This window comes from Homalodisca vitripennis, chromosome 2 (assembly GCF_021130785.1).
Source record: "Homalodisca vitripennis isolate AUS2020 chromosome 2, UT_GWSS_2.1, whole genome shotgun sequence".
NCBI lineage: Eukaryota > Metazoa > Arthropoda > Insecta > Hemiptera > Cicadellidae > Homalodisca > Homalodisca vitripennis.
In genome coordinates, this window is record NC_060208.1 from 163,156,842 (window position 1) to 163,181,868 (window position 25,027).

The following is a 25,027-nucleotide window of genomic DNA, read 5'->3' on the forward strand; positions in this document are numbered from 1 at the left end:
CTGAACAGACTCATGTGCATTGTTGAATCCAGAGCAAAGTTTGGTAAATTCAAGCAGAAAAGGATGAGAGGTAATTGGTCATACAAAGAAATGGTACTAGAATAGATAAGAGACACAATTGCTGACCCAAAACTCCACGTGTTCATTGTACACTGAACGATTGGCCTTATTTGTTGTAAATGTCCAACTAATTTAGGAACATTTATTTTCTATGCTTTGGTATGATGCTCAGTAATTGAACAATTATACTTGTCTCAATACCTTAACATTCAATTTTAATGCAAGCCTTTTTTTTTCCTTCCTGAGGGAAGAGGACAGTTTGTCCCCCCGCACTTAGTCCTAAAAAGGAACCTTTGCGCCTCCCTTACTTTTAATTTGTGCCCTCAAAGACAGAGGCTTTTTGCAAAAACCAATCAGATTTAAGGGCTCCTGTTTTCTAATGTCCTTGGGGCTGAGGAGATATGCTCCCAAGTATCTTTTCCGAGTCTCTACGATGGCAGGACAATCCAACCAAATGTGCTCCGCTGACTCCTCCTCTTCTCCACAGAGTCTACATTCGCTGCTCAGACTGAGGCCTACCTTCAGGAGGTGCTTCCTCAGAGGGTCATGTCCTGTCAACATTCCTAATATCAGTCTTATATCCTCCTTATTCTGGTCTAGGAGAGCTGTCCATCCACCCTTTTGCGTAAGGAGAGATAAACATTTTGGATAGTCTTAAACCTGAGGCTCTACTCCAATTCTTGTGTCTTGTCCTCTTTTCCCAATCTTTGACCAGAGCTTTAATGTTGGAGAAGGCTATCCCACAACCCCCGCCTCAGGCCCCACCAATGTGGATTCTGCTCCCTTTTTGGCGAGGAAGTCCGCTTTTTCATTTCCATGAATACCTTCATGACCCGGTACCCAACCGAGTGTTACTCTGTTATTTATCGCCAGCTCTGCTAGAGCATTCCTGCATTCCCAGACCGCTTTCGAATCAATTGAACAGGTATCCAGTGCCTTCAGTGCAGCCTGACTATCAGAAAGTATTAGGTATGATAATCCTTTTGTCCTCAACTGTGTGAGTCTTCTGGAACATGAGTCTATTGCCATGACCTCCGCCTGAAAAACCGTAGCATGTCTTCCTAGGGGCACAGCCATGTCGACTCCAGGTCCATGTATTCCGTATCCTGCCCTAGAGTCTAGAAGTTTACTCAGTGAAAAACATCAGTGAAAAACTTCAGGACTCCTTTTGTAGGGTAGGCCTCCCTTTTAATCCATTTCTCTCCCTACTTCCGATAGAGACCGTATATGGTTTTTCAAAGGAGTATTTCTTAACCATAGCATCACATACTTTGGTTAGCATTTCAGCCTCAGGAAATTTTTCCAATATCTTCATGTGTCCTTCTAAGGGGGTAACATTTATTACCTTTGTTCCTAGAAGCTTCATTGCGCTCATCGCAGCTGTTCTCATCACCCTCCTGGCCAAGAGGAGTGTACCCCAGGACCCGCTTCCATTGCTAGTGTTGGGCAGGAGCTCATCGCTCCCCGTGATGCTTAAGGAAGCTAACCTTTGAAGACTCTGTAGCCTTTTTGCAGCTGTTGTTTGTTCTACCTTCGGCCACCACACTAAGGCAGCATATGTGACCATTGGTTTTATTATGGTTTCGTAAATCCAATATATCATTTTGGGTTTAAGTCCCCATTTAAATTCAAAAAGTTTCTTACAGGCCCCCCAAGGGCCATTATTGCTTTGGATGTCCTGTTTCTAATATGGGAGTTCCAAGTGAGCTTCTCATCCAGGATTAAACCCAGGTACTTCACTTCCTTTGTTTGATTAATGCTGATTCCCTCCAGGACAGGTTTTGCTAACTGGAATTTTCTTTTCCTGGTAAAGGTAAAGATCCTGGTTTATTTGTTTTTGATGGGTTGATCCGCAGACCTTCCCCATGACACCAGTTACTTATGAAGTTTAAGTTCTGTTTGTATTAGGCGTTCCAGCCTGCCTTGTTTTTCCCTTTAATCATAAGCACTAGGTCGTCCGCATAACATAGTAGCCTCATTCCCCTCTTCTCTGCTTTGCTTAGGAGATCATCCACTACCATCGCCCACAGGAGAGGAGACAAGACTCCCCCCTGGGGGCAGCCTCTTTGGGCTGTGATCGCGGCAGATTCGTCTCCATACTTAGCTTTCACCTGTCTGCTTTTTAGGAGGGCTACTATCCATTTGAAAACTATCCATCAGGGGAAACTCCAAAACGTTCCATCGCAGTCTCCATGGATTGATATGCTACTCGGTTGAAAGCTCCTTCAATGTCCATATAGCTGCTGACTAGGGCTTCCTTTTTTTCGAAGGTATTCCCCACCTCTCTCACTAAACTGTGGAGAGCAGTGGTGGTTGATTTTCCTTCTATGTAGGCGTGTTGTGTGGGACTAAGTGGGTGTTTCCAGTAATATTACCTCCCTTATGTGTCTATTTATTATTTTTTCCATAGTTTTCACCATGAAGGAGGTTAGGCTTATGGGTCTGTACGAACTGGGTTTTTTGTTGAATCCCTGTCATTTTTTCACAAAAACACCACTAGTTGCTATCCTCCAGTTCTTTGGTATGTATCATAAAGGCGAAACTGCTTCTAAACACAATGCTAAGAGTATTTAATAGTATATCCAGCCCCTCTTGAAGAAGGGCTGGAAAAACTCCATCCGCCCCAGGAGATTTAAATGGCTTAAACGATCTTATAGCCCATTTAATTCTTTCATGTGTGAATAGTCCTGTTAGGCTGCTGTCTGGCTTTTGCCACCTCCCGACTGGATCCCCCCCTGAATAGAGAAGAAGTATCCTCATTTTGAGTTAGGTGACCCCCGGGAAGTGTGTCTCCAGAAGTAGTTCTAAGGTCTCCTTCCTATTCATTGTTAGGTCTCCACTGTCCTTTACTATAGCCCCCATAGGATTAGTATGCTCCGTTTGGAGAGTTTTTTGAAGCCTGGATGCCTCGGGAAGACTGTTAATGTTTTTACAAAAAATTTCTCCAGGTTCTTCTTTTATTCGTTCTAAGTTATTTTTTATATTCATTTTGGGCCTGTAGATAAGGGAGCCAATCGTCCGTCCTTTTTGCCCATTTTAATAACTTCCTCGTTTTGTTTCTTAATGTTTCCAACCTCCCAGTCCACCACGGCACATCCTTCTTCAAACCAGTTTTGCCTGGGAGGGCAGTTTTTCTCGTAGGCCTTTATTATAGCTTGCTCTACTATTTGTGCAGGACCTTTCTAATTCAAATTCATTTTTCTGGAATGGTCCTATTTCTTCCAACTCTTCTACTAGGGACTCTCGGTATCCTCTCCAGTTGGTAGATTTAGGAACCCTGTGGGTCACCGTATCTTTCCCCTATCTCCTCTATGTCGAATCTAATTGGGCAGTGGTCCGATAGTGAGCATTCTTAGAGACGTGCCACCTTACAATGTTTATGTTTTTAAGTCCTGTAGATAGGGTTATATCTAGGACTTCTCTTTCCTATTTCTAGTTATAAAAAGGTTGCGCTTGACCCTCTAATGCAAGCTTTACAAGTGAATGCAATTTACGTTCTCAAATATCACAATTAACTCTTTTAATCCACGTGCTAATAATTTAAAATACTTAAAGTTTGTAATATGAATATAAAAAATTATTAATATCTCTAGAAATAATTTGTTTAATTTACCTTTTAATTTTTAAATGTCGCTATCGGTTTATGCATTTATTGTACCCACAAATAATATAACTGTTTGTCTAAGTTATAATGAATTCTACCAAATAATTTCCTTTTTAAAAGAAAACTGAAACCAATTAGATCTACCAAAATAATTCTACAATACTGAGATTTAAGTTGAATTTTAATCTGTAAATTCAAAAAAGCATATAAACAAACCTTGACAAAAACACTTATTGAATAAAATATCCAAATTAATTATTGATCAAAAACAGAAATTTAATGAGAATATTTAAGAAGATGATAAATATATTCCTCTCTTTCAACAGTATTACACAAATGTGCTTATTTAAGAACTCAAACAATGTCAATTACTACATGAAAATTTATCAAAAACTATTCAAAATAAATTAACAAAATAATACTGTAATTCTGTGCTTAAATAACTTATAAATATAAATTTCCAAGTGACAATACACTTTACCTGTAAATTTCCAGGAATGAACTCTGTAAGATTTCTGATGCAAGTGATGTGGTCTGCAGAAAGAAGCATAGGAGTCTTGATCATAAAACTAGTTATCTGACATGTATATTGTAACAACCAGATACAGTTTGATACTGGAGTACAAACTGAGTAGAACATCAGTGTAGAGGTGAGTGTACTGTACTTGTGTCAATTAATAAATATAGATCTTTTTATAGAAGTTTATTTGTATGGTCATAATTAACTATGTTTTTACTTAGAATGTATCATGTTTATTGCAGCCAAAATTCCCTCATTCACTCAACTTAAATTTGAAACTTTTATACAGAGGTTGTTTGATTTTTGTGGGAGGTAACTAAGCAAGGCTACGTTCAAACCCGTAACACTTCAACATAAGCCTTCAATATGGAATTTAGAGGCACTTATACTTTGTCAAAACACATACACTTTATCTCACAGTTTTGGTTTCCACATCCTTATAGCACTAAAAGCTTTTAAAATGTTTATGTCGTTAAAAACTAATCAAATTCAATAATTTAAGAAAGTATAATTTACAAGAAGTCTAGTCTAAAGAAATTCAGGGGAATTTGAATTACAAAATTTGTGTAAATAAAACCATCAAACACAAAAATGTTCATTCAATTTGAATGATAAAAGTGGCACGAGCATGAATATATTTGATTCAAGGCTGTATGTAGGTGAAGGAATGTTAACTTTTTCTTGAGCCTCCCCCTTAGAAGGACCCAAATTTGAGGTTTTTTGTAGGTCAAATTCAATACAGAATGTTTGGTCCCTTTAAACGTGCAGATGTTTAGCAATTCACCATGTATTGAATTAATATTTATATTTGTCTCCTCCCCTATCACTATAACTCCGGTTTATTATTACAAAATTGTTGCAATAAAAGATTTTACTAAATTGCTTTCACTAGTCTATCAATATTAAAGTTTTCCAATTACGATTGATCACAGTATAATGTTCTAATTGTGTAATTACCTCAACATGTTTTCGTTGTAGTAGTTCACAGCACCCACAATGTTCCGGAGGCCTATGTTCACAATTTTGATCCTGGGGCTTTACTGTCTCTGTGGCATCATGGTGTTCCTAATCTTTGAGATCCGGGCACCTGTTGAGAACTGCCCACATTACTTGATGTTTGGTGATACCTGCAAGAACCCAAATACGTTACAATTGGGATTGAGACACGTGAGTTACACAGGAGTTCACCAGGCTGAAACTCTTCTAATATGAATCTTAGAAGTCTAGTCAAGCAACTTTCTTGAAGAATTTTTAATTAGAATTATGCATTTTGATATGACACAATATTCCTTCAGTTCTTGATGTAAATACATATAATACCTGACAACTGAAAACCTCTTGTTTATTAAGATATAGAAAAGAATATAATGTGTATCATCGGTACATTCTCAACAACATCCAGAATCAAATTGATAAAATCTTTATTTACACAATCATCAAGAATGATTACAGAATCAATATATCCACTAAAATTAATGTTATATAAGGTTAGGTGAACAAGTTTAGAACCATAGAAATGTAAAGGGGAAAATATCTTTGAATCAAAGTTTCAAACATTTTTGTTAGGCAAAACAATGAAAACATTAAAATAAAGTCTTACGAGCAGTTAACAGATTTAGAAAGCTCAATGAAGCTATAAATTGTGGTATTTATCAGCAAACTGCTCAATATTTTCTTGAGATTTTTAGAGTCATACAACTAGATCAGTTCATTTGTCCTCATCGATGAAACATCATAATGATGTACATTTTCATTTTCTGAACATTACACTCCAAAAAGCGTCAGTCAGACAACTTCTAGCGGATCTCTGAGAATACTTTAAAATGACCACACACACAGATATAAAATAACTGCTTGTTAGATTTAAAGAGTGTTTTAATTCCTCAAAATTCTAAGTGGTTAATGCACAAGATGCTATAATGGTTGAAGCTTTTGACATTCGTTCAGAGGCTTAAATCAAAAGTACACAATAAATGTTTCTAGAAATTTCTTATATTGGTCAATTGATTATTTTGTTTTACGCATAGTTTACTACAGAATCCTATTAGATCCGAATCTGCATTTAATTTTAAATAAGAACACTACAATTTATTATTACATTAATTTGATAGCTAAATAATATTCAGTTTGCAGATATATCACCACTGTACGAGGTGTTCATGATCAATGCAAGCGAAACTTCTCACATTGACAATGTTTGCTACACTTTCTTCCACCTGGATATGACGTCATATCTTATTTTCAAGTCTGTTGTTTAGTAAGTAAGTCAGTACTTTAACTTTAAAAAGTAAATGAGTCAGAGTAAGGAAACAAATATCAATGATTGATAAAACAAGGTTTTTTTATATTTAGAAGTTTAATCCTATTCATCATAAATAAGTCAATTATAAATAATAAATGATAAAAAATAAGTGCATTCTGAAGTTATTTAAGAAGTCTTTAAGCAAGTAACAAATTTCTTTCTTTAAACTGGAACATTATGTTTCCATTATTAATTTACTAAGTAGTGGATGATCCAATTTAAGTTTCCTGCTTGTTGCATGTTTTTAGTACATCAAACGTTAGTTTAACCCATAACAGCCCAGTGTAGCCATATGAACATATTAATAAGATGAGTATTCGCACAGAGTGTTTATTTCTCACTTTATTATTTGGGCTGATATGGGTTAGGAAAAAACACTACTGAACACAATACAATTGTTCTATTTCTGTGAATAAATAACAATTCCATAAATACTGTGTATCGATATTTAAGGGAAGATTATGGTCGATTTAACCATCCTGATGAGCGAACAATTCTCAACATAGTGAAGAAATTGGAATCGTTAGAGATAGGGTAAGGCCTGTGCATCATCGTGGAGTACGATCAACCGAGAATATTGCTACTGTAAATGATAATGTGACCAAAGACCTACAGTTATCAATTGGTTGTCATTTACAGATCTTTCTGATGGCTCCCTTGGCACCATTTTCATGAAGATTTGTACTGTCACCCCTATAAAAATCAGTTAACTCAAGAACTGAAATCCAAAGATCATAGACTGTGAATAATTTATGTAGATTAGGTGTTAAGATCACCAGGAAGTTGATTTTGAGTTTTGAAAGAAAATGTTCTTTTCTGATGAGTACATTTCAATCTTTCTGGGTATGCCAATAAAGAGAATTACTTTATATGGGACAAAGAAAATCCCCACATCATACACATGATACCATTGTATGCACAAAAAGTAACTGTGTGGAGCGCATAATGGTCAAGTGACGTAATTGGGCCCTACTTTTTGAAAACAATGCTGAAGGCCAGATAATAACTGTGAATAGTGAGTGGAGCTACTGATGTGGAAGATATGAGCTTATAACAAGATAGCACAACTAGCTACATATCACAGGCAACGTTTTCCCCTTTTTTTTTTAAAAAAAAAGGAGAAGCTGATCTCCTTTTAAGCCTTATTCCTCATGGGCCACTGGCGAGGATCTTATCAAACAGAATAAGGGGGAGAGTCGATACAGTATAAGGTCGATGGTACTGATAAAAAGTGCAATGGTCACAGACAGGATTCGAACCTGCGCTATCTCTAACTCAGACTTAAAGTCCCACGTATTAGACCACTTGTCATTGGCACTCCCAGTTTTGCGTCAAAAGTTCAGAGATCGCATTATTTACGTTGTGGTAACTTCAACTGGTCACCAATATTATGATTTTATACTTCTGCATTTTTTCCATGGGGGATTAAAATAGTGTCCAGGCTAACAAATCAACGTTGGAGCAACTAAAATATTTATTCAAACAGGAGAAAACGCTGAAAAAATGGACTGCTTATGAAATTGCAGAAATGGCAGTGGCCTCAAATGCAAGGGAAGCCAATCTCCAAAGCAAGACAAAATAAACAGTGATCCAAGCCCAACTAAAAATCCCAAGCATTTTTCCCACTACTTTTGGTAAACGTTCTGACCAAAATAAAAATTTAGAAAACTCAAACTCCTTCCAAAATCGACTCAAAATTAGAAGAAGTAAAGACAAAAGTTATGGACCACGGGATGCTAGGAGATCAAGACTTGGAAACGTCTTTAACATTGGCCGCTGAAGCTGGAACTATTTTGTTGCAGGAGAATATAGAACTAAAGAACAATGTCCAAAATTGTAATAGCCAGATATGTGTACTTGAAATTAAAACACTAGGCTTGGAGGCAAAAATCGAGGAACTCACAGAAATTGGAATCCAAACATGTTCAGAAAATTGAAACTCTCCTCAACAAACTAGAAGACCTAGAACAGCAAAATCGAAAAATGTAAAAAAGATAAAATTGAAACAGCAAATTATTTTTGAGGAATATGACCTAAAACAAACCGAACTACTTAATAATTACTCTAATAAAACAAATGAACAGGAAAAAATCATTTTAAAAATTAAAAAGGGTAGCAGAGGCCTCCCACACCCATGACTTAAAATCTTTCAATAGTATGGAAACACAAACAACTGGCACATACCCTATGCTTAGCAAAAAACATACACTTTGACTCTACGCTTCTTTTAGATATTGCTTGCATCAGAAAGAAGCAGGACCTGATGGAACAATCAATAACAGAACTGAAAAAAAAAATGAACAGCCCATCTACAACAGTTCTTGAACCTGACGTCAAGAAGAGGCAAGACAAAACAAGACTAGATTATAAGGTAGCCCATACCCAAATGAAGCTACACAAATCCTTAAACTCTAGTTGCCAAATCATCCCCAAAACTAAATAAAAATCTTACACAAAAACAAGACGTTCAATCACCTCGGAACTTTTTCAGTGTTTCACTGCAAGTTCAAAAAACTGAAAGATTCCAAAGCGACAGTAGACTCTGCTAACAAGCCGGCCATGGTAAGTGAAGAAGCTTGCCAAACTTCATTACTTCATCTGAATGATTCTCCTATGACTCAGAGTCATCCTCCGACAACTGACCAGATTTTTACAGAAGAGTGGGGGATCCAGACAAACCTCGTCACACAAACTGAACGATCTTCCAGTGACACAGGGTCTCTATACTGAAACCGACCAGACCTTACAGAAGGAGTGCGGGAGCCAGCCAAACCAAAAAAACTGACCAACTCACAAGACTACTACATAAATCCATCTGACCAACTTTTTTCACCACTCACCACCCTGCGCACAAATAATCAATACATAATAACACAAGCACAGGTTGATTTCCCAAACAACTATTCGCCACCAAAACAATGGAGGGATGGCCAAAATACATCATAATAAGAATTTTTTAGACCTTTTCACCAAGAAAAAACGAGCAAATTCAAAACCAGGATATTTGTAAAACTCGGCCCACCCAGCAAACAGTCTAATCTACACACAAAACAACAAGTTCAAATAAATTCAAGAAGTAAACTTCCAAATCAGCTTAACTTCTTCCACCAAAATATGGACAGGATGACAAACAAAATTGAAAGACTGGAACACCTTTTGCATAGCACTAACCCGGACTTTGTAATTCTTACAGAACATGGTCTAAAAAGCAATGTAATAAACCATGCCAAGTTGGCTGATTACACACTTATCAGTGCATATGGAAGGAAAGAACATATCAAAGGAGGGGTTGTTATTTATAGGCATAACAGTATAGCCAACAAAACTGAAAATTTAGAGATTGAAGAGTACAGCTTAGAAAATGGTATGTGAGGTAACAGCAGTAAAAATACACATAAACAAGAAAAAGAGTTTGTTCCTGCTTGGAGTGTATCGACCACCTTGTGCTGACCTTGATACATCACTACAAGTTCTGGCAGATGCCCTCGACAGCCTTCCTACTCAGAGAAATGACACACTTATTATGGGGGATATTAACATTGACAGTTTAGACGAGGCCTCTAGAGAATCCGTTGCACTAAATGCGCTACTGGCTGGTTACAACATAAGAAGACTGATCTCCCAGCCACAAGAATCTCAGAGACCTCAGTGTCATCAATTGATATGGTGTGGTTCAAACATTCATGACCAGGATTAAAGTAGTGGTCTCTCACACAGGTCTATCAGATCACACAGGACAATACTGCACACTGGACTTTCCAAAAATGAAAGCAGAAATGACATACACTTCAAGACGGAATTTTACTTTTAACTACAACAATCTGCTGTTTTTTAAAAAATGAACTCTCCCTTATTACCTGGGATTCTGTTTTGACAGCAAATGATGTGGAAGAGGGCGTACTTTAATTTTACCAAACGCTTCCAGCTTGCACTTGACAATGCATGTCCAAATAAAAAAGATCTCGAACTACACAAAAAAAAAATCTCGAACTACACAAAAAAGGGTGACGAACTGATGAAATAAGAAATTATTTAAAAGCGCAAGAAGATTTTTTCCTAACTGGCCATCCCGATGACAAGAAGACAGCCACAGATTAAAAAGAAATCCTACGACCAAAAATTAAAGAAGGCAAGGCAGGAAACATTGTGCTGCATACATTGAACAAGCAGAAAACAAAGCCAAAGCTATATGGGACACCATCAATAGTGAGAGGAAAGGGAGGAAAGAACTTGACAACAATCCTACAATAGAACTAAATGACAATGGAATAAAATTTACTGACCCTACAGATGTAGCAAATCGCTTTAATTATTATTTTGTAAACATAGCTGAGGAAACACTAAAACAGAACAAAATATATAACACACCACCAATAATTCAAAATCTTCCAGCTACCACAGACAATACTCTTACTTCTTTACGTCCCAACAACACCTGATGAGATAGGCAGAACCATTCAATCATTAAAGAACTCCACATCCTCAGGCATTGATGAAATATTCTTCAAAAATCCTGAAAACATGTGCAGACGAGCTAATATCGCCTCTAGTGAAGATCGTCAACATGTCCATGGGCAGAGGGCACTTTTTCCATCCAAGTTGAAGATAGCCAAGGTATTTCCAAAACACAAGCAAGGGGACCTACAAAACATTTCTAACTACCGACCTATCTCACTGCTCTCATCTGTCTCCAAACTTATTGAGAAGATTGTTAAAGTAAGACTCCAGGAACATCTTAGTCAAAACCAATCATTGACAGACAGCCAACATGGGTTTCGTTACTGGAAAATCAACCACAACTGCACTGATAGACCTCGCTGAGTATATAATTGAGAACATAGAAAATGGCAACACTATCACCAGCCTGTATCTTGACCTAAGCAAGGCTTTTGACTGCCTGGGACATGATCTTATTCTAGCTAAACTACAAAATTTAGGAATCCAACGAACAGCACTAAAATGGTTTGCAAGTTATCTAAAAGGACGAAGCCAAATGGTAGAACTAAAAACACACAACAAGAGGATTTACAAATACTGTCAGATCTGAATTGGTACCGGACTAACAGAGGAGTTCCCCAGGGCTCTGTCCTAGGGCCAATTCTGTTTGTGCTGTTTATCAATGATTTTCCAGAACATCTAGAGGAATACAGTAAGATGATCATGTATGCGGACGACACTGTGCTGCTTACTGCAAACAGAAACGTAGATCAACTAGAAGTGAACACTTTTATTGCCTTCAATATGACACAAGACTACTGTATGAAAAATGACTTAGTTCTCAATGAAAGTAAGACCAAGCAAATGTCATTTGGGGAATAAAAAGTCTACAGTATCTGAAATGCCCAATCTGACAGCAGCTGACAAAATCAAACATCTAGGTGTCATACTTGATGAAAATTTATCCTGGAATAATCAAGGTGGACAATCTTTGCCTAAAACTCGGGTCAGCTCTCTATGCCATAAAACGAATCAAGGCAACTAGTACCCCTGAGGCAACAAGGACTGCATTACTATGCATTGTTTGAAAGCCATTTACGCTATGGTATTACTGTCTGGGTGGATCCACTATGGGCAATCTCAACCGCGTCCTGGGTATGCAGAAAAGGGCAATCAGAGTAATAGCAGGCTTAAATCCAAGACAAAGTTGTAGAGATGTTTTCAAGAACCTGAACATCCTGACGGTCACTTCCATCTACATCCTAGATACTGTCCTTTACTGTGTGACCAAAGAGCCCCCTAAACAAAGTGACGTGCATGAATACAACACCAGATATGCAGGAAACTATGTGCTGCCAGGTCACAGAACAGCCATTGTATGAAAGGAAACCGTTGTATGCAGGAGTGAAGATGCTAAACAAGATACCAGACCACTTGAAAGCTGGAGGCCCTGTGCTGATGAAGAGGAAGCTTACAGAGATGGCTGCTAGACAAGGCTTTCTACACCCTAAATGAATTCTTTACTTGGGGAGACCCCACATAACACTGAAGAAGCTTATCTATTATACTAATTTTGACTTAAATTTGACGCTGTAACATTTCTTGAAGAAATTGTAATAAAGGATATTGTCTATTGTCTATTGTCTATTGTCTATTCCCAGTATATACCCCCAAAAAATTGTCAAAAAGTTATACCAAACTACCTTGAAAGAATTCAGTGCTGTTGAAGGCTAAGATCATTTGCCTGATGTAATTAACTAGCAGCTAACTGCGGCTTCGCACACAATTTCATTTTGAAACACAGGGACACCATGAGCATATTCTTTTGAAATGGTATTCCAAACAATCCTGAGATAAGTGATAGTCACTGAAGTCTTGATTCATATTAGATGTAAGTTTAAAGATGGGGCCTTGAAGTCGAAGAGTGAAACTGTTTTTTGTAAGTACCTCTGAAATTTTTCAAATTTCTCTCCAATATTTCGTCATGTTTTATTGAACAGTTCCAAAGATTTCAGTAAAAATTGGACAAGTTCAGGCCCGTATGGAGAAATCTTAAGTTCAAAGGGAGACTAAAGTCAAAGTCCTTAGTTTTCAGTTAAAACACTTATGATGAAATAATTGATAGCATTTTACAGTAGTTGATTCCCAATAAAAGCAAACCAAGACAAAGAAATGTTTCCACACGTAACATAACATTTGTAAAATGCAACTGACTTTGACAGATGAATAATAACAAACATTTACTATCATCTGTTTAAATGTGTAAAGATTATATTTTATCATTCTTGACTTTAAAAGGTGATTAAAGACACATTTACTGCCAGCTAATTAAGCCAAGTCTTTAAATGTACAAAAGGAAGTTTTCAAGACCAGTGGGACATAGCCCAGAGGGATTTTCAAAATAGGAATAGGCCTATATATTAACCAGGAACGAATCAACCAGAATGTCCATGTAAAATTTCAGTACAATCGGCTCAATAGTTTTTACGTTATTTAGTAACACACACAACACACAGAGACACCATTTTATACATTACTGTAAATTCTCTATTGTTAATGAAAATGATAATTTTTTTAAAGTAACAGAATCAAATAAGTAAATGTGAAATTGGATGTTTCTTTTTTTAAAAAAGGTAGAAAACTAAAATAGGATGACTCTATATATCTCTACACAGTCAGTTATGTATTATTTTTATAAACTACATAAGTAGGATATTTGTAAGAAATGTAACTTTAAATTTATGCCTTGTGAAAAATTACAAGCACCTAATTTATGAGATGATCTACTTTGTTCTAGTCAGAACGACACATCAGATGTGACACTATTCATTGAGTCCGAAGTATCTGGCAGACCTGGAGTGTTCCGAGCAGCCTGTAAAAGTGGTAACTTATATTGTATTCTGTGGTACCATTTCAAGCTGGTAACTTATATTGTATTCTGTGGTACCACTAGAAGCTTCAAACATTACAGTATACGAGTTTCTTTCCAGGAGATAAAAACTAAACTTGAGAAACTCAAAGCTAGTTTGATGGATAAGTCAAGTGACTCCATTTCCCAATTTAAATGAAAGAAACAGTATTCGATTAACCTTCTAAGGATAATAATTAAGCTAAAAGAATAACAAAATTGTCAATTCTCAGCCTGGACATTCCCAGAAACCCATATCTGTCTTCTCATATTTCTTTCTGATTCATTCAGTCAAAATGTAAAACAGTGATTTATGAGGCAGCATTAAAATGGTCACAAATAGATCTAATTTTAACTCACCACGATTATCAAATGTTCCCAAGTAAATGACAACAGCTGGTTACTCAGACAAGACCATGTGAATGAATAGGGAAATGAGAGTGACTTAATGAGAATAGATTTGCATCCGTGTGACGATAGTGATACAATTAGTAGTATGCAGCGATTTGTAGATCATGCTAATTCTTGTTTAGAGTTGTAATCCAAATCCACATGAGTTGTCTAGTAATGTTTCTATTTTGATCAATTAAATTTACAATGTTAGATATTTGTTATTAGTGTCCGAGTTTGCTTAACATAACATGGATCATAATTGTCAGTAATATTAAATCATTAGTATTTATATTGTTTGCTGCTAGACAGCATGAAACCATGTTTCAAGTGGCATTGGGTGACATATCTTCTTATGACTGTAATAATCAATAATGCTGGTCAGAGTAATGAATTTATAGAGCTCTTGATTTATCTAAAACTATTAGGCAGTCATAGTGTTGATACAAAACTTTAACATAAAGCATTAAAATGACTGTATTATAAGAAAAAATTAAAAATGTAAAAGATCAAGAGTCTAAGAAGCATGAATACCCCAAAAATTAGGTTTTATTATAATTCATTTTAGGGCAACTATTGGTAACCAATGAACATTGTTTTTTATTACAATGACACTAAGTACAGTATAATGTGATTGAGTTTTTGTGAAGAACTTTGCTCAATAAGGAACCAGCCTGGTATTAAAATTAGTTACCTGCTTCATCTTCAGATAACTGAAATAGAAACTTTTCAATCCCTGTTTAGAAGTTCAGTACTTTTACCATTTTATGGGCTACAAAAAATTTAACTCACAGCTTCAGTTACACAACACTCTGTTTCACTTAAAATTCTAGATGCAAGGTTTTAATTTTTTCTGTGTTATGGTCTACTAGTACAATTACTATTCAATTACTAACCTTTAGTGCAATTAGATTAAATACATTCTAATGTGGAGTACATTTTTCTTGATGATAAGAAAAAGTAACATAAACAAAATTACAGCATCAACATACATGATATTGATGGATGTGACAAATGGTTATTATACAACTGACACATTATAGCGTTATTGTGAAAAGTAGCTTGTTAGCAAAGAAAAGGACACATTATATATCTTGAAGTAACACAACCGATTTTAATTTTTATGAATTTTGATAAATTTGACCTTAATAAACTAAAAATACATTTGCAACCATTTAAACTTAATAACTAGCCCAAAAACATTCCATGGTAGTAATTATACGATCTTCTGTTTCCAGAACACATGTACGACGTTTGTACATTCCAAGAGTTCCTATTGGGAAGATACAACTGTTCAGAACATCATGAAGTGATCTATTATTTCTACACATGTTACCTACATGGAGGTCAGTACCTAATTTAACAATTTACCTTCACTGCTGGTCTATACTGAGTGGTTCTGAATCTACATACAACTGCTCAGAATGTCATGATCTATTATTTCTAAACATGCAACCTCCATGAAGTTCAGTAATACCTTAACTGCTGGTCTGTACTGAGTGGTTCTGAATCTACATACAACTGCTCAGAATGCCATGATCTATTATTTCTAAACATGCAACCTCCATGAAGGTCAGTAACACCTTCACTGCTGGTCTATACTGAGTGGTTCTGACTCTAAATACAACTGTTTAGAATGTTATGAAGTGATATTAATGAAATTACATTTGATATGTTAAAATTTAATGGCTACAAATTTTTTAAATTCTCCTTGTGACAATGTTGCAAACAGCAAACGTTTCAACAGGCCAAAGAACTTGCGGCACACACTGTCTGCTACTCTACCAGGTATAAGACTTGTAACAATATTGCAGACTGCAAGCATCTATACGGGCCACAGGAATTGCGGCACACACACTTAGCTACTCTAACGAAACTGCTGACAAAGTCATGGTATAAGTCTTGCGACAATCTTGTAGACTGCAAGTGTTTATAGACCATGGAACTTGAGGCATACGCTGTCAGCTACTCCATCCAAACTGCTATAAAAGTCGTGGTATAAGCCTTGTGACAATGTTGCAGATTGCAAGCGTCTATACGGGCCACAGGACTTGCGGCACACGCTGTCAGCTACTCCACCCGAATTGCTGTCAAAGTCGTGCTATAAGTTGGCCATGTCTGACCTGAAGCTCAAGACACTGGAGTTCCTGGGCCGTATTTTCACTGTTTACCCCAACAAGCTACGTAAACGCTGTGTCTCCTCTTACAACGGCGCGTTGGCCATAAATTCCCATAAAATCAGTCCAGATGATGAGCTTGCCTACCCTTGACTACATTTTACTTCAAAATGAAGATATTCTTAATTGTGTATTATATACATTATAACTTAATAGTTGATAAAACCTTTTGTAGACAGATAGATCAATATTTTATTATTATCACTTTGGCTCCCAAACAATACAGTGCAATGTGTATTAGGATGTTATGATCATCATGTTTAAACTCTTAGAGTGAACAAGCTGAAGTCTCTTATGATTATTTTTCATGTGTGAACAAATACCTTAATTGGTAAGTATAATTTTTTATTCCTAAATTGCCCTATTCTATTCATCAGGCAACATTTGACTGATCAGCATTATGTCCGTATAGACATTTCCTTAGGATTTTGGCTCAGCGCAAGAACGTAGCCATAAAAAATTTCGGGAAGGTGGGTCAAGACAACTGATATTTCCCCAAAGTAGACAGAAGAAAGTAAGGCCTCATTTTATTCCTTAAAAAGTTCTTGACTCGTATCTGTGTTGAGGATATTTTAGCAGTACATGTCAGTAATACTGAATTATTTTAAATAATAATAATCGTTTACTAAAAAAGTAATAAAAACAATTAAATATTTGGAGGGGGGGTGTCCGAAGCCCAAGGACCCCTTTGCTTGCTACGTCCTTGGCTTAGCGCCTTTGTACGAAAACAATGAAATTGTACCAGCCTTGCTTTGAAGATACATGTGTTGAGATCATAGCAGTTCTTTGTTTTTTCTTTATTGTATTTGTAGACTTTGGTTATTTGTATTTGGTACACTAAAGACATGTAAAAATTAAATTCCATATCAATATGAATATAATTATTTCAGTATAATAATACAAATCTTAATTTAATAATGTTCCGATCAGTGAAATAGACTCTAAAAATTACACACATTCTCACAGCTGGCTGGCACAAAATTTAGTACCTTTCTGATGTGAGTCATCCAGTTACAGAAACTACTTTTCAATATTTTTTAGTGTATTGCAGTAAATATGAAGTATTTTATCGCCATGTAAAATATAAAATTTAAGTCTAAAAACAGCATATGTAGAAACATGATTTTAATATAGTACTATACATTTAACTGTTAGCTTTACTATTTAATAAGTACTTTTTATTTGGACTTATTTTCATCATGTTAGTGTAAAGATTACAAAAGTAATCAAATTAAGTGCATTAAACAAGAAATAAAAAACAAAAAATAAAACAGTGTAAATTGAGAACACAATATTTAATTGATGATCAGAGTAAGTCTGACCACAGGGATGTATGCATTAGCGAAGAGGAAAATATTCTGTGGAAAAATATTCTACAAGAACACATTTGTAAACAGGGCCAAATCCTTATACTACTCCTGACTGGTTACACAAAAAATATATACAGAATGTGTTTAAATATGTGGGGAAATAGTTTGCTGAAATAAAAACTACTGTTAATAGTTTCAAAATGGCAGCCTTTTTAGTTTCAAGCAGATTTCATAATAACTAAAGGAAATAGACAAAATTGTCGACACATGAGATACCTATAGGTAAATAGCTTATAAAAAGACACTGGGCAATTTTAGTCCATATAGGGTGGGGTAAATACCCCTCCGCCGCCCTCTCCCTCTACTCGCTCAATCCCCTGACCTGGTCACTGCCACTGCACAGCTTACGTCTCATCAAACCCAGGCTCTATGGGTACATTATTGGTCTGTTCAATTAATATTTTACGCTTGTATAGGCTTACATACAAAAATACAATATAGCTATAGAATAGGTAAGTAGCTGCAGTGTAAAAAAAATGGTGCAAGCAAGACACGATCCATACATCATAAAAAATCGATAGAACAGAGACGAGATGCTTGTCCCACTCCCCAACACTGGAGGGGTGCCCCTGCTGCGTGTGGCTGCTCAGATACTTGCTTCTGCACAGGTTTCTTTGTGAGCGATTTATCAATACCTAGTAAATAGACTAACATTTTGATAGCTTATTTTTATGAACACACTAAAATAACGGAATAAATGCATGTTTACTACTCTTGGGCATACCAATTCAGTAAATTATTGACTGTGATAAAAAATTAGATGGCAAAATAGATAATAGTGTTAGAGGGACTTTTATGTATATTATGAACCATATTTCAAACTATTTCCCAACATTTTCAACACCCAGTACATGTGATTAAAACAGGATTTATCAGGACATTTGTCATTGTTCAGTGATACAAGAAATCAGTTACACTATATTTCAATGTCTGCAATCGCATGTGTTTCCAAACGTTGTCAGTACCCAAAATAAATTTTTCAGGAAAAACAAGACAAGTAAAAACGTATGACCACTGTATGATCTTTAAAAATGTACTTAAAGAATATTTCTTTGAAAGTACCTTTCACTATCAGTACTAAATACATGGCAACAATGCACCAATTTTTGTCTGTCAGATTTAAAATTTACTTATAAACACAAGAAGAAATTTCTTGGGCCCCTCTGCCTCCATAGTATGTAGACCATAAAATCATGTACTCTTGACATTTAATAGAGTCATGAATCCCTAAATTGTAACAAGCTAACCATTGCAACAAAAACTTAATAACACTTAACACTTTAGTAATAATTAGCATGTTTAAACTAATGAAAGCAACCAGAATGCTGCCACGTTTGCCAACAACCAATACTATGACCCAGATGCTGACAGTTGCACTTCCAAAGTTTTGGCACACTTCAACTAAACTACAATCTAGATTGAAATAAACAGATCATATCAGAGCGTTGTGACACACTAAAGTCAGGAATAACAACAAACATGTTTTCTGTCAACTCCATGCACACTATCATATTTTAGGTGCACTTAAAAATTACTGAGACCCAACTAAATAATCTGTAAAGAATGAGGAATAGATAGCAAAACGTAGTTCTACTGAGCTCTTGTATCATTGAACGATGACCAATGTCCAAAATAGTCCTGTTTCCTTCACAATTCTTTTATCGTAAAATAAGAAACTTAACAAAAAATTCAGTATATATTTCAATAAAAGACCTGTTGACCATTGCCTTTGTATTATTTTATGTGATAATATTGATACATAAAAAAATATTAAAGGTTACAAAGCGGATCTGGGATAAAAATTTTGAGGGTAAAAAAGTTGATTGAAATAATCAAGACTCAAAGAAGAATAATCAAAGTTTATTGTCATATGTTTAACAACAGTGGACTTTGTAGGTCAAACAATAACAATGCAAAATATCACAGATGAGTTCTACGATGTTCAGCACTACCTGGAGTTGTAAGTGAGGAGATGGAAGACAATACATAATGTTCTTTTGTTTAGTAAAACACTTGGGCCTTTATAACAACATTAAATCACATTATTAATCCATCTAACACTATCACATAAATTACAATCTCAGTTTAATAATAAATACTTAACATTTATAACACATGTATTTGTATAAATATATTTATGCTTGCTATGTCTAAATCCGATTAATAACATTGAAAATGTAGGCAAGTACGGAGTGGGATAAAAATACTAATATTCAATTAATTTTCGGCTAAAATCTTTTATTATACAAGAAATAAAGTTAGATAATTTGGATTAGTTAAATTTAACCATTGATATAAACAATACATTTATGATATTCAGTCTCATGAAAGAATCATATATCGATTGTCATGATTGTATTGACTGAGTTTATAGAGTTAAACATTTAGAGGTGATGCCTCAGTCAACTTGTAAATTAACACAACAGTCTGATTTACGTTTAGTTTCATTTTATTCCAACACAATTCATTTGATAAACATTATGGAAGACAGTCCAAAATCTTTATAGGTGAAATAAGTTTAATTTTATTTTTAATAGATGGTGGATTTAAAATCCAACTTTAGGCTGTACTGCTATTATTCTTGCGCAATTCTAGTAAAACAATTTCACTGCCGACTTTATAGGAACAATTTAAAGTTATTTAAGTCAAATTACCATAAAATTTGATCAAAGGATATTTAACATCTTACCAAACAGTTTATCTTTGTATTACATATATTTGAAAATATACTAATAATTTTTGCCATAACTTAGGAAAGTTCAAACTACAAAACTTTAAAAGGGTATGTTTTTTAATTGATTTAAATATATTGAACTAAATGCAATAATCAGTATAAATACAATTTCACAAGTTAAAAAATTATATAATTATATAATTTTGTTAAAAAAACTAGTGCTTTTTGATCAAGAGCCTTGGCAATTTTCTCACATGCACCAGTAAAATGTCCTGCAGCAACAGGATTATAACCACCAAAATACTATTGGGATAGTGTGTGAAAGAATAAACTACCACTATATAAAAAGATGTTTTGCCATGTTTGTTTAAATGTACAGAAATAATTTCCACTGTACATCAAATCTCAAAATTTATTTAACAGAACTGTCTTCTCTCCACTCTACTTAATTTAAAAATTTCATTTGAAATAATAAATTTTGGAATATACATATTTCAATTTACATTAATTGAACCAATAAGAAATTTCTGAACATGTAAAATATACTTGCACATAACACATAACATAATATGTATTATACTTTCTGGTAGAAAAGAAAAATGACTGAATGTCCGAATGTTCCACTTAAATATCTCAATACCTGTTTACTATTTCCATCAAGTAAACAGACAATCAAGTAAACGGCTACTTGCCTGCAACCTCATATCAACAACTAACTAAATCATTATGGAAACAACATATTGGTTCCTCAATTTTGATGTACTTTTAAGAGACAAATTATAATTTTTATCCTAATTTGACTATAGTACGAGACATGTCATTGCAAGCGTGGCCATTTGGCTTTATTATTTCTTGATAATGTAAAGAAATTACAATGAATAATATACTGTACTATATCCTATACTCGTGCAAAGTTTACACAATATATCTCAGTCCTAAATGCATTACTCATTTTATTTGCCACAACACAGGCTTGCAATGATGTCTCATAATAATATATAATTATTCGGGCATAATTGTTACATCTTATATTTCTTTTCAGTTTTCACTTTAAAGTCTTAATTTTAATGTTAGTCATACTTTGCTACACTTGCTAAAACTGTCAAGATAAAAAAAAACATTAATCACTGCATACCTAGGTTATATACTCCAATTACTAGTTATTTACCCTGTCTATAATTGATTATATTGACTTGTTCTTTTACAAAATAATAAACATGTTTGCATTGACCAGAAAATCACTGTTCATTACAGAACAACAATAACACTAGTATAGTCTTGTCTATGATCTAGTAATCTACAATTACTTAAAACATTTGACTGTTGCATCCTTAAATACAATGGTTCTTTAATGATTTACAAACAGGACAGAAATAAAGTAGTTTATAATCCTACTTATATACAATGGTTCTTCAATGATAAAAACCAGCTTTACAAAAAAGAGGACATGAATTAAGAACTTTATAATCCTACTTGTGGCAGTTGAAAATCTCTTAAATGACACACCATATTTAGATCATTTAAATCTAAATATGGTTTGACTGCTAATTAAGTTTTGTTAATGGTAGGACAGATTTTTGAACAGTTTTTAAACATATAATAGCAGAAAATCTGGTAAATTCATCTGGTAAATTATAATAATATAATAAAATAATCTTTCAAAATACCCTAAGTTTTTAATGTTATCCAGTTTTAGAAAATATAAACTGTTCATGTGAGTATGGTTGTTCCGTAACAGCAAATAGTACGTGAGAGACTTGGAAAAGATTGGTATCAAAACCCTCCAAAAACTAGATAGATTGATGTCTTGAGAACTTATAACCAACAAGATAGTATGTATGACTTGTAGTATGACTCCACTCATCCCTACATTAAGATAGTAGATTCTCAATCAATAAAATAAATAACCCAGAGGCATAAGCATGCAACAGTTGAAAACATTTGTGTTACTTAAACCAAACCAAGTGTTAGAATCAGTCACATAGCCACAGTTCAGATAACATAGCCAAGTTCCTTAACAACTTGGCCAAGGCTTATACAAGTAATGAAATAATTCAAATAAATAGAACTTTATAAAGAAACAACAAAGACTGTCAAAAATAAAGAGTTGAGAGAGCAGAGAGGGAAGGTTTCACACATAAATAACCAGCTATGGAAATTACCATCACATGAGATCTCACTGAAAAATCAGGTTAACCTTGTGCTTGCTCTTTATCTCATTGACTCTTAATTCCACAGACAATGGTTGTTTCACTAGTAAAAGTAACTAGACCTACCACCATCTTGCTAAAGTTTAAGGGTACATGTTTTTATTTCAGCCCCCCTTTTGCTGATTGAAAAGATTATCTGTAGCTTTTGATATCAGTAGGAACATAGTAATATCATTGCCATAATGCTGGACATTAAGAGTTCCTGACGAATGTTATAATTTTTCTTTAATTAGGTCCTAATTTTAGACATTTGTGAATTAGAACAAAATTATACACTTCACTGTATTGTACTCAAAATATACTTAAAAATGTAGAATTTGATCCAGTGAAAAAAGCTAAGAGAAAACCCAAAACCTGAAAACTAGGTACAACAAAAGCGGTTACTAAAGAACACATTTCAGAGAGCAAGGTACTTAGCAATCAACATAAACTTAACACTCAAAACACAAAAATGTCATTAAATTTATTTCAGAATCATCCATTGCTAAAATGCTGCCAAGTCTATGGCAGCCAAAATACCTCACTCAATTTGCTGCCGTGGAGAGATGGCAGAGAGTTCTTTTGAAGAAAATAGTACACAAATCCTTCATCTTCCTCTGAGACATTTAACATGAACTAATCTAGAATTAGCCAGTAAAGAGGTTATTTTTGGAATATGCACAATTATTGCAGTTCTCCAATGAATGGAAACTCTCTCTCTCTCTTCAACAAAACTACAAGTTGAATGAGTATTCCTGATGACAGATTGACAGCTTTGATTAATATGAGAGAAAGTTAATCATTTAATTGTTTAAAGTTGTAAACTTATTTTTGTTGTGGAAAGTCTTTCTGCAAAATTATTTACTACAGCTTTAATTGGTGAACATTTTCAATACATATAGAGATATATTTTCTACCACCAAATATCAAAATTAATTGTAGCAATCAACATAACCTCCCAAAATACACAAACAGAAATGCATTTCATTTAAAAAATATCATACAAAAAATAAAACTTTAATTTTCTATGGCCATAATTGCTTGTACACAAAATTAATGTCTGAGTGTGTGTCACATCACTGCAAATGTTTGATCCAGTTGGAAAATGATTATGCTGACTGATTGTCATTGCCACTAGTAAGAGTAATGCAACTCAAACAATACAATACTCATTACACTGGCAAGTGAAGTTATGAGAGAACTTGCACATCTGCTGTTGCATGAAGTGAACAAAGATAAGCAATTTTAATCGTCGTGGGAATGCAAAATCCATTCACGTACAACAGCAATATCAAGAATGAGAATTTTAGTGTTAATTACACTGCTTGGCGTACGGATCTGTTTACATAAGGCAGTTAGTTTTACTATCTGACACCTCTTCCAATTGTAGTGAACAACTGTCCGATACCGGTTGAGATGGTGCTTACGAGAGCTCTTATGCTCGTTCAGACTAGCAATTTTTAAAACTGTTGGACACAAAAGTTGCTCAACTTCTTGCCAGTGTAAATACAGAGGTTAAATACAATTCACAACCAAATTAAAAACAACCACAACCAAAATATGTTCTTAAGATCAAATCAGCAAGTAGGTTACCAAACATTCATTATTAACTAAAATCAGTCCATTAATAAAAGTAAAATTTAAATCATCTGCAAAAGATTTGATACATTTTATAAAGCACATATATATATATATATACATACCTTAAAAAAATATTTTTGAGCAAAGTAAAATACTATTTAATTTTTATTCAACTTTGGTCTTTTCTAGTGAATTTTCACAGGTGTTGCTGCCATCAGACCCAACACTCTGAGAGTTAAATCTTAGATTAAATTATACGCAAATAATAAATAATATTCACATATATATACATACAGCAAAACAATTAGCTACTTAAACATTAATACTTATTAAACTATCAGAGAGGGAGCTATCTTAGTTTGCCAACTAGTTAAAACTAAACTAGGCAAATTACATAACTCATTTATTACAATTTCAAACCTTAATCTAATTTATTAGGTTTGAAAACAACAAATTCAATTTATTTTTTAACTGGAAAATATACACACTTTGTGCAGAATCATTAAAAAAATATTATATTTGTTTAATTCCTAAACGTATTATAAAAATATACTACATTACAATTTGATTGAAATTTAAAAAATAGACATTTTTTATAACATAACTGTATTAAATCCTTTAGAAAGACCCATTTTCAAAACTATAAATAAACTTCCAGAAAGATCAGGCCAGTTTAATAAAAAGTGCATTCTGTCATAATCGGCTAGCAATTTTCTGAAGAGGGTAGCTCTACACAACCAACTTGAAAAGTTTTAATGTACCGTATATAAATCTACTTTCACGAAATAAAATCAGTTTCTACATGAAACTGATGG

At 34.4% G+C, this 25,027-nt stretch overlaps 1 protein-coding gene across 1 annotated transcript; it reads left to right on the forward strand.

Moving 5' to 3' along the window:
* The first annotated feature begins 5,180 nt into the window (after nt 1-5,180).
* Nucleotides 5,181-16,580, forward strand: LOC124354967. The gene is made up of 5 exons (XM_046805799.1): nt 5,181-5,351; nt 6,311-6,441; nt 13,721-13,806; nt 15,460-15,567; nt 16,244-16,580. Exons 1-5 carry the CDS (start codon nt 5,181-5,183, stop codon nt 16,489-16,491), a joined length of 744 nt encoding a protein of 247 aa, XP_046661755.1. The 3' UTR covers nt 16,492-16,580.
* Nucleotides 16,581-25,027: the final 8,447 nt, after the last annotated feature.

Bases quoted from the DNA above. Each gene is read 5' to 3' on its own strand.
- LOC124354967 (XM_046805799.1), top strand. From the start codon at position 5,181: ATGTTCCGGAGGCCTATGTTCACAATTTTGATCCTGGGGCTTTACTGT. The intron at 5,352-6,310 runs GTGAGTTACACA...AATAATATTCAG, and splicing joins TACAATTGGGATTGAGACAC to TTTGCAGATATATCACCACT. The intron at 6,442-13,720 runs GTAAGTAAGTCA...ACTTTGTTCTAG, and splicing joins ATTTTCAAGTCTGTTGTTTA to TCAGAACGACACATCAGATG.